This window comes from Podarcis gaigeae, assembly GCF_964106915.1.
Source record: "Podarcis gaigeae genome assembly, chromosome: 11".
Taxonomy (NCBI): domain Eukaryota; kingdom Metazoa; phylum Chordata; class Lepidosauria; order Squamata; family Lacertidae; genus Podarcis; species Podarcis gaigeae.
This window is the reverse complement of record NC_139687.1, coordinates 63,593,105-63,608,054: the sequence shown is the minus strand read 5'-3', so window position 1 is coordinate 63,608,054 and position 14,950 is coordinate 63,593,105. Positions and strand designations below refer to the sequence as shown.

Here is a 14,950-nt window from a genome sequence, read left to right as displayed (position 1 = left end):
CTTGTTTTCTGTGTGGTCTGGATGGCTCTGGGTAGCCCATTCAAGACAAGGAGCCCCTGCATTGAGTAAGCAGCACAGCAGCTCTTAGTACATGGCTGCTGATATTGAAATTCATTAATAACCACCAATATCTATTCACTAAACAGGCAAATTGTTCGCCTGTCCAGTGAATTTGCAACCACGCTCGTTATTCATTTATCTGCTTTCGTCTCATCAATTTTCCTGGAATGCAATCTTACAAGCTTCAGAAACGATGAATCACCATCGATAGCATCTAGAAACATGTTTTTGCAGTCACTAAAATTAAGAGCAGAGATTGCGTCCACCTGACACAACCAAGGCAGCGACGCAACAGGGCATCCTCTTGCTCGTACGTGCAGAAATAGATTTTGTGGACCTTTGGCACAGATTCGGTTCCAGGATGCCTAATTGGAAAGCCGCCTAACTTAGTGGTGGCCACCAGCTCTTTCAGCAGTTACCGTATTTTTCGCTCCATAAGACGTACTTTTCTTCCTAAAAAGTAAGGGGAAATGTCTGTGCATCTCATGGAGCAAATGCATGGTCCCTGGAGCCGAATTCCCCAGGGGCAAAAAGCAGATCATTGTTTTTTTTCTTTTTTGAAAAAGGGAAGTGGGTGTTGAAACAAAGCCGCTGATCGGAAGCGATCGTAAGTGAGATAAGGGACGCTAGAGATAAAGGAGGCTGCCTGGGAGGGGGGAGGTAAAGACAGCGAACCTGCAAGGAGAGGAGACAGGAAGACTAAATCAACGAGGAGAGAAAAAACTGCTCCAGCTAAGGAAAAGATACTAAGGCAAACAAGAGGGAAGGGAGTGTTGAAAGGAAACAGCTGATCGGCAAGCAATCGGTGAGGGAGATAAGGGACGCTAGAGATAAAGGAGGCTGCCTGGGAGGGGGGAGGTAAAAGCCCATGGATCCTCAGGATTTTTGCATTGGGTCACCCCAAATTCACCATCAAATCACATAGCATGTCCATGGCTACAGCCGGCACAAAAAAACCCATGCATCCACTGTTGCATGGGGCTGCAATGACGCAAAAACGTAGTTACAAAGCACGGATCCACATGGATTCTCTGGATTTTTGCATTGGGCTAACCCAAACTTACCATCAGATCACATGTCTGTGGCCACAGCATGAACCACGAAAATCATGCATCCACTGTTTCCTTCAGAGTATTTTTTTCTTCTTATTTTCCTCCTCTAAAAACTAGATGCGTCTTATGGTCAGGTGCGTCTTATGGAGCAAAAAATATGGTAATCCCATAGGTTAACCAAGTGTGGGTTGAATTCAGTCTGAGCTATTCAGGGAGAAACTGGGAGAAGCTGCTGGGATCTGGCCAAAACAGCTGTGATTCCTGCACTATGGGGGGTAGGACTAGATGACCCTCAGAACCATTTCCAATTATGATTCTATGATTCTATGATATTTGCTTTTGGTTCTTGTACTTTAGCTCTCAGACGCTTGCACCCAAAACCCTCTTCTTTTCTGCATTCATGAACAACTCCCTCCCTATCCCTTAAACATGTCCCTTAATTGCTAGTGATGCTGCTTAGAAAATGTATTTAAAGTAAAAAAAATGGCTTGGTTCAGTTTGTTTTGCAGTGTGAACCCACCAAAGCCACATATCTTGAAACAAGACTCAACTATCCTTTAAAATGCACACTGCTCTGGATTTTGCATTGTAGTTCTTGGGCCCAAAAATGGCTGTAAAAATGCATCTGAAGGCAGAAAGGACATTCAAATGCGCATCCTATGAGGCAATGCTATTTGCAAAAATATGTATACCAGGCAAAGCTGCAGACATAAAGAACTGCACACTTAAAGGTTGATAGATTTCAGAGAGAAACCAAAAGGAACAGATTTCCTATCCTTCTGACCACCAGCTGCTGGAAACCAAAGGAGAGGAGAGTTCTGGTTTTGTGTTCGAATCCTGCTTGCGAGTTTCCCTTTGGGGCATCTGCTTGGCCACTGTGAGAACAGGATGCTGGGCTAGATTTATGGCTCTACCCTGCCTCATTTAATCCCCACACCCACCCTGTGAGGTAGGCTAGCCTGAGATGCAGTGACTGGACCCCAAGGTCACAGCCAAGCGGGGATTCAAACCCTGGTCTCTTCCGGGCCCATGTCTGATACTCTAACCACTACACCACACTGCCTTTCATGATGGGCCACTGGCTTGATCCAGCAGGGCTATTCTCATGCTCTTATTCTTTCATGCGATGAAGGGAAAGGGAGTGGAACAGAAGCAACCATCAGATTTTCCAAGCGAAGGGAAAAGTTAGTCCTAAAAGCAGACACGATTTGTACAGAGCAGGCGAGTTGGCACAAATATAGGAGAAAGGAAAATATGGAGAAAGGAAAGATGAAGCAACCCATGGCTTCAAGGGACAAAGCCACTTCCGTGGAGGAGGTGGGGTTGCGGATGTCACAGCCCCAACACGCGTGTGGCGGCTGGAGCCCAGCCCCTGTGCAATTGGGGGAATCCCCAGCTGGGTCACCCCCTGGTGGCCGGCTCTGGGGGCATGGCCTGCCCTATTTAAGGCAGGCACGGCTGGGGATCTCCCTCTTTCCCCTCCTGCCAGCTGTTCCTGTTTCCTACCCTCCCGTCCTATAAGGTTTTCATTTTTTTAGCTTTCTATGGACCTTGGTTGGTCGTCATTGAGGGGCCTGGTAGGAATTTTCCCACTTGGCAAATTGGCACCAGCCACTTGGTTTTCACCTGCCTCGTAGCAAATCATCACAACTTTCTTGGTATTGGCGGTTAGGCATTGGTATTGCTCTGTAGATGGAAGAGGGGAGGAAGTGCCATCCCCTGCCCCACATATTGAAGGGTAGTCCGATAAAGGATTCCGGGGGGCGTGGCCCTGTCCGAAGCCTATGGAAGTGAGGGCCTAAGGCACGCCCCCTATCGGTTCCTAGTTGATGTGCATCAGCAGGACTCCCCCGACTAGTGGTTAACCCTTCCCGGTCTTCAAGCGGACGGGCTGAAGTCGGATATAGTCGGTTAGGACCAATGCCTAAGCCAATACCCCTCATCACCTGTAACCAATAAAGTTGTGGCCTTATTTAGCCCATTAACCTTAATAATTGTGTCATGTGTCTTTATTTCCACTGGGGGTGGGGGTGGGGACTCGCCACGCAAGAAAGGAGATTCCAGCTAAACATTGGGAAGAACTTTCTGTTGGGAAGAGCTGTTTAACAGGGGAACGGTCATGGACTTTCCTTCCTTGGAGGTTTTTAGGCAGAGGTCAGATGCCCCTCTGTCCTGGATGCTTTAGCTGAGATTCTTGCATTGGAGGGGGGTCTCTTCTATCTCAACAATTCTACGATTCTACAATCACCTCTGGGACTCCAGCACTTTGCACCTTCTCAAGTGCTATTTTGCCGTTCTGCGAAAGAAAGCTTGTTTGGTTTGTGCGAGTGCTTTCATCCTGGAGGTCTTCAGAGGACTTTTCCCCTTTGTGTGTGCTTGATACTGCAGGGCACACCCAGCGCTCAAATAATCTGAGGGAATGCAAGATCAGAACTGCGAATATTCAGCAGCCTCTCAACCTGTAGAGCAGAGCAAATTGCAGCTTCAGAGAACCGAGCGATCCCACAGGAGACGGGACGGTATTTAGAGCGAGGTGACCTTTCGGGAGAAATTAGCGGAGGACGAGATGGCCGAGATGAGCAGCTCAGAGAAACGGGGGTTGTAAAAGGAGGCTGTTCTTCTCTCTTGGGGGAGAGCAAGAGCTGCAAAATTAGGGCACGGGGCTTTGAAAAAAGAAGAAGGGTGTGTGTGGAGGGGGAGACTGACATAGGACTAAATGCAGAGGCTTCCTGGGTAGGAAGCGTAAAGGGAAACCAACAGCTCAGCATAAACGGGGCTTTTTAAAAGGGGGCAATATCAGACGCACAAACTGGAACCTCTCTTTTTGATGCAAAGGAGAGCTGGATGGATCCCTGGTGGCTGAGGAAGGAGCTTTCTAATGACCTGCAGATCTAAAGGGAAGCATGCAGGAAATTTCTTTTTTTTTTTTTTTGAGGGGGGAGCAAACTGGTACTGAGGAGGAGGCAAAGGAGAGAAGGAACACTCTGTGCCAGCTCTGAAAGGAGTTTTCAGGAGGGAAAGAGATGTCAGAGGAGCAGCGTGGGCAGGGAAAGCGGCCAGGCAGAATCGCGGTGGTTCCTTGAACTGTGAGCGAGGCTAGACCTCATGAACCCTGCCCCCTTGCAAATGCTGGATTCTCCTGGGACTAGACACAAACCCCCAGTCTCCTCACTTTAGAATTGTGTAATTGTGCAGCTGGAAGGGACTGCAAGGGTCCTCTAGTCCAATCTCCTCGCGAATATCAACTAATCACGGTTATTATTATTTTTTAAGAAAAACCAACCTCGCGAATCTCAACTAATCACGGTTATTATTATTTTTTAAATGACATGCAATTTTTTTAAGGTAAGAAAAAACTCATTTTTCTAATGCTCCTTGATCCACCTGGACTTGTAATTGGAAAAGTTCTAAATACAAATGCGTTGGGGGAGGATACAAATTTTACTTTTCCTCCCAAGCTGGTGGCCAGCGACTTTCTCCCCGCCTCCCATTCATATTTTATTTTATTTCCAGCTTAAAATTTACATTTTGTCACTCAAGAGTTATATCCAATTCTACATTACTAATGACTTCCTGCTCACCCATCAGTGATGATTTCAGACAATTGCATTTTATAATTCCACCAAATCCATTTTCATCCTCTTTAACAGGTTTCTTAATAGGTTCTGCTCTTTTCCCCTTAAACTCCAAACCCCGCTGTGGACTTCACATATGGAAAGCAACTTTTAAAATAGACCAAAAAAGGTCTCCAGTCCTCCTTAAAGGATTCTAAATCTGTGTCTCTTATCAGCGCCGTCAGTTCTGCCATCGCTGCATATTCCGAGGTTTTCAGCCGCCATTTTTCCTTTGAGGCTAACAGCCATGGCCTTTCTTGTTTTCCTTCCCAGTTCTAATCTCCAAAGTTCCTCCCCATATCCACAAGGATTGGAGAGTCATGGTGAGAACGCCAAGGTTGCAGGTTTGATCCCCGTATGGGGCAGCTTCGTATTCCTGCCATGCAGGGGGTTGGACTGGATGACCCTCAGGGTCCCCACTAACTCTACCAAAGTTCTGTGAAAGTGCTTTTAAAAAGGAGAATGGGGAAGACAAGAAAAGAAGGGACTCTCCAGACACCGCATTCTCATTCAGGCAGAAAGCCTTAAGTTTCTTGATGGCACCACCCCATTTGAAAGAAACAGGCTGGCTCCGTGGAACATGGCTCTTCAAATGTGTTCGTCTTAGCAGGTTGACAGCCTCGCAGAGTGATTCTTCCACCCAGGTCCCGGCCCTGCCCTCACGCTTCCCTTAAAACAGGCATGTCCAACTCCCAAGAGACTGAGATCTAAAGGTAAAGGTAAAGGGGCCCCTGATCATTAGGTCCAGTCGTGGCCGACTCTGGGGTTGCAGCGCTCATCTTGCTTTACTGGCCGAGGGAGCCGGCGTACAGCTTCTGGGTCATGTGGCCAGCAGGACTAAGCCGCTTCTGGCGAACCAGAGCAGCGCACGGAAACGGTGTTTACCTTCCCACCAGAGCGGTACCTATTTATCTACTTGCACTTTGACATGCTTTCGAACTGCTAGGTTGGCAGGAGCAGGGACAGAGCAACGGGAGCTCACCCTGTCGCAGGGACTTGAACCGCCGACCTTCCGATCAGTGAGCCCAAGGCTCAGTGGTTTAATCCACAGCGCCACCTGCGTCCTGACTGAGATCTACTCCCAGTATAAAAAAACGGGCAGTGATCTACTCATAGAAATTAAGAAATGGGGGGAGGATTGCCAAGAGCTGTCGAGCTTTTCATGGGGGGGGTGTGTGCCCAGAGTTGCTGAGCTTGGGGGGTGTAAAAAAACGCTCACCAAAAAGCCCTGTGCCAAAAATCGCCAGCAGCATCCGATAAATGACCGCACACTTTCTGCTGCCACCAATCACCCTCTCGATAAAAGATGACAATCGCGCCTGCCCTCCCTCATTCTCCCCCTCTGCAGCGATCAATCAGGATCACCCCACGATCGATCAGGATCACACCGGCAGTCTACCTGTCAATTATGGTTGACCGGTTGAACATGTCTGCCTTAAACAAATCACAAAGCTGACTGAATGATTCACTGCCGGTCACTTGTCCCACGAATAGCTGCCAGGTTTCGCCCACTTAGCCCCTGACTGTGTATTTTGCCCTCCATCCAGGGCGAAGACAGGGATGTCCAAGGAGCCGGAAGGTTTGCTTGTGAATTGCAAACAGCCATTCCTTTGAATATTCAGGATGCTTTGACAGAACCCAAGGGCTGGAGAAACGCCACTCAGTTGCATGCTCAGAGGCGCTCTCGTCTCGACAACGCCACCTTGTTGCGGAGCTGAGCTCTGCCTCCACCTCATGACTGGGCTAGGTGTCCATCAATATGCAGATGAAACCCAGCTCTACCTCTCTTTCAAATCAGAACCAGTGAAGGTCCTGAGGACAGATGGCGGCAAACAGATTGAGACTGAATCCTGACAAGATAGACGTACTGTTTTGGGGGGACAGGAGGCAGGTGGGTTTGGGGGACTCCCTGGTCCTGAATGGGGCAGCTGTGCCCCCGAAGAACCTGGTGCGCAGCCTAGGGGTCATTTTGGACTCACAGCTGGAGGTGCAGGTCAATTTTGTGTCCAGGGCAGCTGTCTCCCAGCTCCATCTGGTACGCAGGATGAGACCCTCCCTGCCCGCACACTGTCTCGCCAGAGTGGTGCATGCTCTAGTTATCTCCCGCTTGGACTACTGCAATACGCTCTATGTGGGGCTACCTTTGAAGGTGACCCAGAAAGTGCAACTAATCCAGAATGCGGCAGCTAGACTGGTGACTGGGAGCGGCCGCCGAGACCACATAACACCAGTCTTGAAAGACCTACATTGGCTCCCAGTACGTTTTCGAGCACAATTCAAAGTGTTGGTGTTGACCTTTAAAGCCCTAAACGGCCTCGGCCCGGTATACCTGAAGGAGCGTCTCCACCCCATCGTTTAGCCTGGACACTGAGGTCCAGCTCCGAGGGCCTTCTGGCGGTTCCCTCGCTGCAAGAAGCCAAGTTACAGGGAACCAGGCAGAGGGTCTTCTCGATGGTGGCACCTGCCCTGTGGAACGCCCTCCCACCAGATGTCAAAGAGAACAACAACTACCAAACTTTTAGAAGACATCTGAAGGCAGCCCTGTTTAGGGAAGCTTTTAATGTTTGATGCATTACTGTATTTTAATATTTTGTTGGAAGCTGCCCAGAGTGGCTGGGGAAGTCCAGCCAGATGAGCGGGGTATAAATAAATTATTATTATTATTATTATTATTATTATTATTATTATTAAGCAGTTTGGGATCACAGGGAGGCAGGCAGGAGGGGGGAACAGCGTGGCGCAGTGGTTGTTGCAGGATGGCGAGCAAACCCAGTTCCAAATTACCAAAGTTCAGAGGAATACTGGTCACTGCAGCCTAATCTTCCTCACAGGGTTGTTGTGGAGATAAAAGGGGAGGGAGAAGAACTATGGACTCTGTCTTTTGCTCCTTGGAGGAATATCAGGCTATGAATGAGGAAATCAACATTTCCTTACACAGAATCCTAAGAGCTGGAAGGGACCCTCTCCTCCGCCACCCCCAGCCAGACCAACGACAGCAGAGGTTGCCACTCACGTGTTGCCACTGGTCTATGATGAGCGGCCGGTACCTCAGGAAGAACTTGAGGGGGAAGGAGTCCGGATCGGGCCACGAGGAAGGGTACTGCCACGTCACCAGCAGCCTCCGGGCGTTGTTGGGGATGGGCTTAGCCACCACGTTCTCTGGAGGGTCCGGCTTTACTGTTCAAGGAAACAAGACATGGGAGGAGGAGAAAACCTTGGTGAGAAAAGAAACATTTCCGTGCAAATGCTGCCTCTCAGAATTGTAGAGCTGGAAGGGACCCCCAAAGGTCACCTAGGTCAAACCCCCCCTGCAATGCGGAAATCCCAGCTAAAGAATCTACCCAACATCAGTTTAAAAGCCTCCAATGAACCACAGAACCATACAGCTGGAAGGGGACCCCTGGAGGTCATCCATTCCAACCCGCTGCAACCTTCGTCTGTGTGCTGCACAGCAGGGACTGGCAAGCAAGTAGGCAGCAGCTAGGAAAGCTGGCTTTCTAAAAATAATAATAAAAATTAAAGCCCTCCTGCAAATAATAATAATAATAATAATAATAATAATAATAATAATAATAATAATTTATTATTTATACCCTGCCCATCTGGCACTATGGGCTGCTTCCAACCGAATAATAAAAACAATACAGCATCAGACATTAAAAATTTCCCTAAATAGGGCCACCTTCAGGTGTCTTTTAAAAGTAAAATAGTTTTTTTATTGTAGCTGAGGCTCCAAGACTTTGGCCACCTCATGAGAAGAGAAGACTCCCTGGAAAAGACCCTGATGTTGGGAAAGATGGGGGGCGCAAGGAGAAGGGGACGACAGAGGACGAGATGGTTGGATAGTGTTCTTGAGGCTACGGACATGAGTTTGACCAAACTGCGGGAGGCAATGGAAGACAGGAGTGCCTGGCGTGTCCTGGTCCAGGGGGTCACAAAGAGGCGGACACGACTAAACGACTAAACAACAACAAGTTTTTTATTGCCTTAACATCTGGTGGAAGGGAGTTCCACAGGGTGGGCGCCACCACCAAGAAGGCACTCTGCCTGGTTCCCTGTAACTTTGCTTCTCGCAGGGAGGGAACTGCCAGAAGGCCCTCGGGAGATGGACCCAGGTGTTCGGGGTGGAGACGCTCCTCCAGGTATACTGGGCCAAGGCCGTTTAGGGCTTTAAAGGTCAGTACTAAATGCATCGCCATCTCGCTTTGCTGGTTCTGCTGCTGCCTCCCGACTTTCCCAGCCGCCACTGTGGGAAAGTGTCACTGAGCGATTTATGCGGAACCACCGCACATGTGAGCCGTCTCTCGTCCGACAGAACAATGCCCCAAACAAGAGAACCACCAAGTGCTTTGAAGCTCTGATGCAATGGGCAAAGCCCCCGCAGAATCAATGGGGTTGCCAAGACCCCCCAGCGGAGGATGGTGCCGGGAAGAGGACACCCCCCCCTCTGACCTCCTGGCTGGCTGAGCTGATAACCTTTCTGGAGCTTTGGTGACTCACTGTTATCATTTTATGCAGCCCTGGGGGGCTGGGGCTCGATTCTGCTCAGCTCTGGGGACCACAAATTTAATGAGCAGGGTGTGGGTGTGTTCAGAGGTAGAAAGACTTGGTAGAGGTTGTGGTTTGAGAAGGTGTAAAAGGAAACAGACTAGAACCAATTGGCAGGATAGCTCTGCTCTGCTGGAAACCCCAAGAGGGGAGAGTTGGCCTTGAGTTCGAATACAGATTGTGAGTCTCCCACAGGCCTAGCGAGTAATAATAATAATAATAATAATAATAATAATAATAATAATAATATAACCCAAGTGGTTCTGGGTAGGAAGTGAAGGCAAGAGTCTTCTCTTAATAATAATAATAATAAACAGCTGCCTCGGACACAGAACTGACCTGCGCCTCCATGGACAGCTATGAGTCCAAAATGACCCCCAGGCTGTGCACCTGGTCCTTCAGGGGCACAGTTACCCCATTCAGGACCAGGGAGTCTTCCACACCCACCCACCTCCTGCCCCCCAAAAAAGTATTTGTGTCTTGTCAGGATTCAACCTCAATCTGTTAGCCGCCATCCATCCTCCAACTGCCTCCAGGCACTCACACAGGACCTTCACTGGTTCTGATTTGAAAGAGAGGTAGAGCTGGGTGTCATCTGCATATGGATGAACACCCGCCCAAACCCCCTGATGATCTCTCCCAGTGGCTGCATGTAGATGTTGAAAAGCATTGGGGAGAGGACAGAACCCTGAGGCACCCCACAAGTGAGAGCCCAGGGGTGGTCCTCTGGGCTCAGCACTGCTCTGGCCTCCGAGGAGAAGATGCAGGCAGAATGACAGAGCTCTTCCGTTTCTGCATCCTGGCCTGCGGCTCCAAGAGGCAGAACACGGCCTGCTCGCTTTTTATGGCTGCTTAATTGTTGCAACGCTTATCTTATTTATGATTGTAATTGTACGTTACCGCTCTTGAATTTTGCAAATAATTTGTAATTGTATGTTATTGCTCTCAAACTTTGCAAATAATTATACAGCTTGCTTCATTTGCAAAACTTATCCCGGTTGCAATTCAGTGGACCACTTTGCTCTCTCATGCAAGCTGAGGCTTGAAGATTTAGGGCAGCTGTTAACCAACACAATCTGGCTTCAAGCTGGAGCTGTGGCTGGGAACCGGAGTTCTCTGTGAAGGAGAAGGACTGTAGCCTCTCTCTCTTCCTCTGGCAGAAGGAAAATCTCTACAGTTCACTGGCAGGAAGCCATGGAAGTTAAACTGGGGTATGACTGGAGTACAGACCTGCCGCTGCTGCAAGGTTTTTGCCCCATCGATCGCCACAGAAAAGTGCTGCTCAGAAGGTATGGGAGCAGTTTCAGCCTTGGGCAGAAATATATGCATTCTCCCCAAAGAGGGTTTGCAGCACAAAAGAAGTCAAGAAAGGAAGCGAAACTGCATAAAATCTGCATGTAGAAAGTTCTTCCTTAGTCACAATCTCCTTTCTTGTTATTTGAATGCATTGGTTTGAGTCCTCCACTCTGGAGCAGCAGAAAACAAGCTTGCTCCTCTTCAGATAAAAAGGTAAAGGACAGTTAAGTCCAGTCAAAGGTGACTATGGGGTTGTGGCACTCATCTTGCTTTCAGGCCAAGGGAGCCAGCGTTTGTCCACAGACAGCTTTCCAGGTCATGTGGCCAGCATGATTAAGCTGCTTCTGGTACAACAGGACACTGTGACGGAAACCAGAGCACACGGAAATGCTGTCTACCTTCCCGCTGCAATGGTACTTATTTATCTACTTGCACTGGTGTGCTTTCGAACTGCTAGGTTGGCAGGAGCTGGGACCAAGCAACGGGAGCTCACCCTGTCAGGGGATTTGAACCACCGACCTTCTGATCAGCAAGCCCAAGAGGCTCAGTGGTTTAGACCACAGCGCCACCGCATCCCTTCTCCTCTTCAGATATTAAAAGAGGGCTCTCATATCACCTCTCAGTCTCACTGAGATTCCTGCATTGCAGGGGGTTGGACTAGAAGACTCCAAGATTCCTTTCTGACTGTACAATTCCACAATTCCTCTTCTCCAGGCTAAACATCCCCAACTCTCTCAGCCATTCCTTGCAAGGCTTGGTTTCCAGAGCCTTGGCCATCTTGGCCGCCCTCCTCTGCACACCTTCCAGCTTGTCAACATCCTTCTTAAACTGGGGTGCCCAGAACTGGACTCCGGGAGTGAGTGGTTCCAAGCGCACATCCGAGGTCTGGCAGCCCTCCTGGAACTTGAGAGCAGGCTTGGTTTGTGTGCCAGGAGTCATTCCTCTCCAGTGACTGTGGCTTCCATTCATAAAAGGGGGAAGGGGAGTGGATGTGCTCCAGATGTCCACATACACCCCCTCCTGAAACTCCAAGTCCAGGTCTTGGGGTGGGGAACAGAGGACATTGACTTCCACCAAAAGGACTCTAGGGTCCCGGCACACCAGGAAGATCATAAATCCAGCACTGGCTGAGCTGAACGGACCCAGGTGTGCTGGTCCCGTGGCTTACCCGAGAGGCAAGGTCCAAGTCTGGTCCTGTGATGGCCTGGGAATCCAATTCAGAGGCTGAACCGGAGGAATCCCGGCCTGCACAGGAGTCCCCGCCTCCAGGGCCGGCTGAGCTGGGGCAGGGCCTTGAGTCTGAAGCGCCCACACCTCAGGAGCAGGCACCAGGTGAATTCACTCTGGCTCCAGAGGTGATTGAGGACCCATTGCCTACAGGTGCGCCTCTCCCAGCCCTGTCAGGGGAAGGTGAGTCTCCCCCTGGGCCCAGTAACCCTCCAGCCTCTCCTGAGCTGCAGAGGCTCAGGGCAGAGAGGCGGAATGAACTGGTTTCTCCCAGGAGGAGTGCTCGCCTTAAGGCCGGAAGAGGCAGGTCACCTGGGGGCCGGGACCGCCCCTGGCCTCAGAAAAGATAAAGGCCAGTCAGCCTGGTCCCAGGTTGCGGGAGCAACGTCGCTGGAAACCTGTTTCTGCCAGCACCCAGTCCTGTTCTTCCAGAGTCCCCGACCACGCCCGGCTTCTTGCTTTGGATCCCGCTTCACCCTGTGTGGACTGTCTCTAGACCCGTGACCCAGGACCAGACTCTGACCACGCCTCACGGTAACCTCCCCCCGAGACCAGCACAGGTCCGTGGTCAAAAGTGCGTCCCCGAACCCAAGGTACCACTGTATTAAAATACAGTAGTCTATTAAACATTAAAAGCTTCCCTAAACCAGGCTGCCTTCAGATGTCTTCTAAAAGTCAGACAGTTGTTTATTTCCTTGGCATCAGATGGGAGGGCATTCCACAGAGCGGGTGCCACTACCGAGAAGGCCCTCTGTCTGGTTCCCTGTAACCTCACTTCTCGCAATGAGGGAATTGCCAGAAGGCCCTCGGAGCTGGACCTCAGTGTCCGGGCAGAACGATGGGGGTGGAGACACTCCTTCAGGTCTACTGGGCCTTTGAGGCTGTTTAGGGCTTTCAAGGTCAACACCAACACTTTGAATTGTGCTTGGAAACGTACTGGGAGCCAATGCAGGTCTTTCAAGACTGGTGTTATGTGGTCTCAGCGGCCGCTCCCAGTCCCCAGTCTAGCTGCCGCATTCTGGATTAGTTGTAGTTTCCGGGTCACCTTCAAAGGGAGCCCCACAAAGAGCGAATTGCAGATGTCCACGACTTCTAGTTTTATGAGACACAGATAAATATTTTCCCCTCTATCCATTTCCTCCACACTAGGCATCATTTGATCAACTTCTCTCATGCTACTTGTGACTCGCTTATTTTCTAAGCCAAAAGTTAACCTTAACTATTTGAGGCGAACAAATACATGTATCTGTGGGACAGTGGAAAAGAAGCGCTGTCAGGAAAAGCACACTTCTAAAAGGGAGTAAAGGAAGCTCAGAAGCAAAGTCTCCTCTTTCTTCCCAGAGCAAACGGCTCTTTTCATGCATATTTATAAATTCTTTATTCCACAGGTTCAAGGTGACTGGAGAGCAGTGCTGAAACCCTCATCAGACGACTGCCTTGCATGGACAGCTCTCTTTGAAGCAGCAGCCCTAGGATAGGACAGCTCCTGCAGAACTACTGGCTGCACACTTAGCACCGAGCCGTGTTCAAGGTTCCGGTAGCGATTTACACATAGCTGTCAAGCGTCCCTTATTTGGAGGGACAGTCCCTTATCCCAGCGCAATGTCCCGCTGCTGTCCCAGGTTGATGATGTCCCTTAAATTTCCCGGTTTCAAAGGAAGCAGCTCCTCTCCCTCCCTGCCGGCCAGGAAGGAGGGAGGCTCCAACTGTGTTGCTTGGCTGCCCGGCCTGCCCCCCTCCGGCCTCCTCTCACCAGCCTTGGCCCCCTGGAGCCCCTCCCTGCCGGGACTGGTGGGAGCCTCGGGCCCATCCGCCACCATCCTCCTCGCGGCCACCGAACTGAGCGTCTCTGCCTGGGGCCTCCCCCTGCCCGCCGCTGCTCCCACTAGGCCGTACTGCGGCTGCGCCGCCGAAGGACCCGGATGAGATGGGAAGCCTGGCATGGTCTATGAATTGATGAGGAGCCTTGAGAGGAGAGCGAGGACAACCATAAAGCAGTTCAGAGAGAGGAGGAGGAGGCAGGTGTTCCAAGGGCTAAGCATAGAGGGGGAAAGCGGAGGAAGATCCGCAAGTGCTTCTCCCACAGATTTGTAGTGGTAGACTAGCATAGATGGTCTGATCTGCGGGTTTACTTCGGGCGCTATTTCCCCCCCCCCTCCAGCCCCACCTGATGGAACTGAGAGCTGCAGATGGAGCACGAGAGAAAAGATCCAGAACTGCAGCAGCATCTTTGTAGCTTGGACTTCATTTTGCGCGAAAAGTGGTTGCTGCTTGTAGTTATTTAATTGCAGTGTTTCATTGGCTGGTGTCTTGAGCAGCAACCTCTGGAAATGAAGGGCTAAAAACCGGCGCTGCTCTCCAAAATTATCTTACCCCTTTTAACTGGTTGACTAAAATCCCTTATTTTGACTGCTGGTCCCTTATTTTCAAGGCTGCTGGTCCCTTATTTTCAAATCTGTAAATTGACAGCCATGGATTTACAAAGCTCTGGAAGACTTAGGTCCAGGGCACGCCGGCGATCGCCCGAACACTTCTATCCCAGCTCGATCGCTTAGATCATCTGCTGAAGAACTGCCGGTTACTCCTCAAGCTGGGGAGGCTCATCAGACAACAAGAAACCCCAGCTTTAGTACCACTGTCCCAGTCCTGTGGAACTCTCTGCCACTGGAGAGTCAGCAGCCAATTGAGAACACATCTTTCTGCAATGGGCAATTTATGTGTGTTTTTAACTTGGATGTGGCTGTAATTGTATGGCTTGTTCCATTTTTATTGCTGTCAACCGCTCTGACACGGTGGTATACAACAACCACTATATATAAAAAATGTTTAAGTATAACTTTATGAAAAATACAGAAGCTTTTCTACTAGGGATAACGGACACAGGTATAGCAAGAGAAGATCAGAAAATATTCCTCTATGCCACTGGAGCGGCAAGGATCCTCACTGCTAAAAACTGGAAAAAAGAAATTGTGCCAACAAAAAGGGAATGGCAAGACAAATTGTCAGAGTATATAGAACTGGCTAGATTAACAGAGGCAATTAGAGATCACACTAGACAAAAGTTTCAAAAAGCATGGGGAAAATGCAAAGTATACTTCAAAAAACAGTGCCCTAAAATACATACCTGGACTTGTTTCGACAAAGGAGACTTTG

At 49.8% G+C, this 14,950-nt stretch overlaps 1 protein-coding gene across 2 annotated transcripts in view; it reads right to left on the bottom strand.

Annotated features, from left to right (window-relative positions):
* Positions 1-14,950, bottom strand: part of CNTFR (ciliary neurotrophic factor receptor) — a 422,108-nt gene that overhangs the window by 16,450 nt on the left and 390,708 nt on the right. For both annotated transcript variants that reach the window (XM_083702898.1, XM_083702899.1), the window contains one exon: positions 7,740-7,903. In XM_083702898.1, the coding sequence (XP_083559024.1) occupies positions 7,740-7,903 (164 nt within the window). The remainder of the gene's footprint in view (positions 1-7,739; positions 7,904-14,950) is intronic.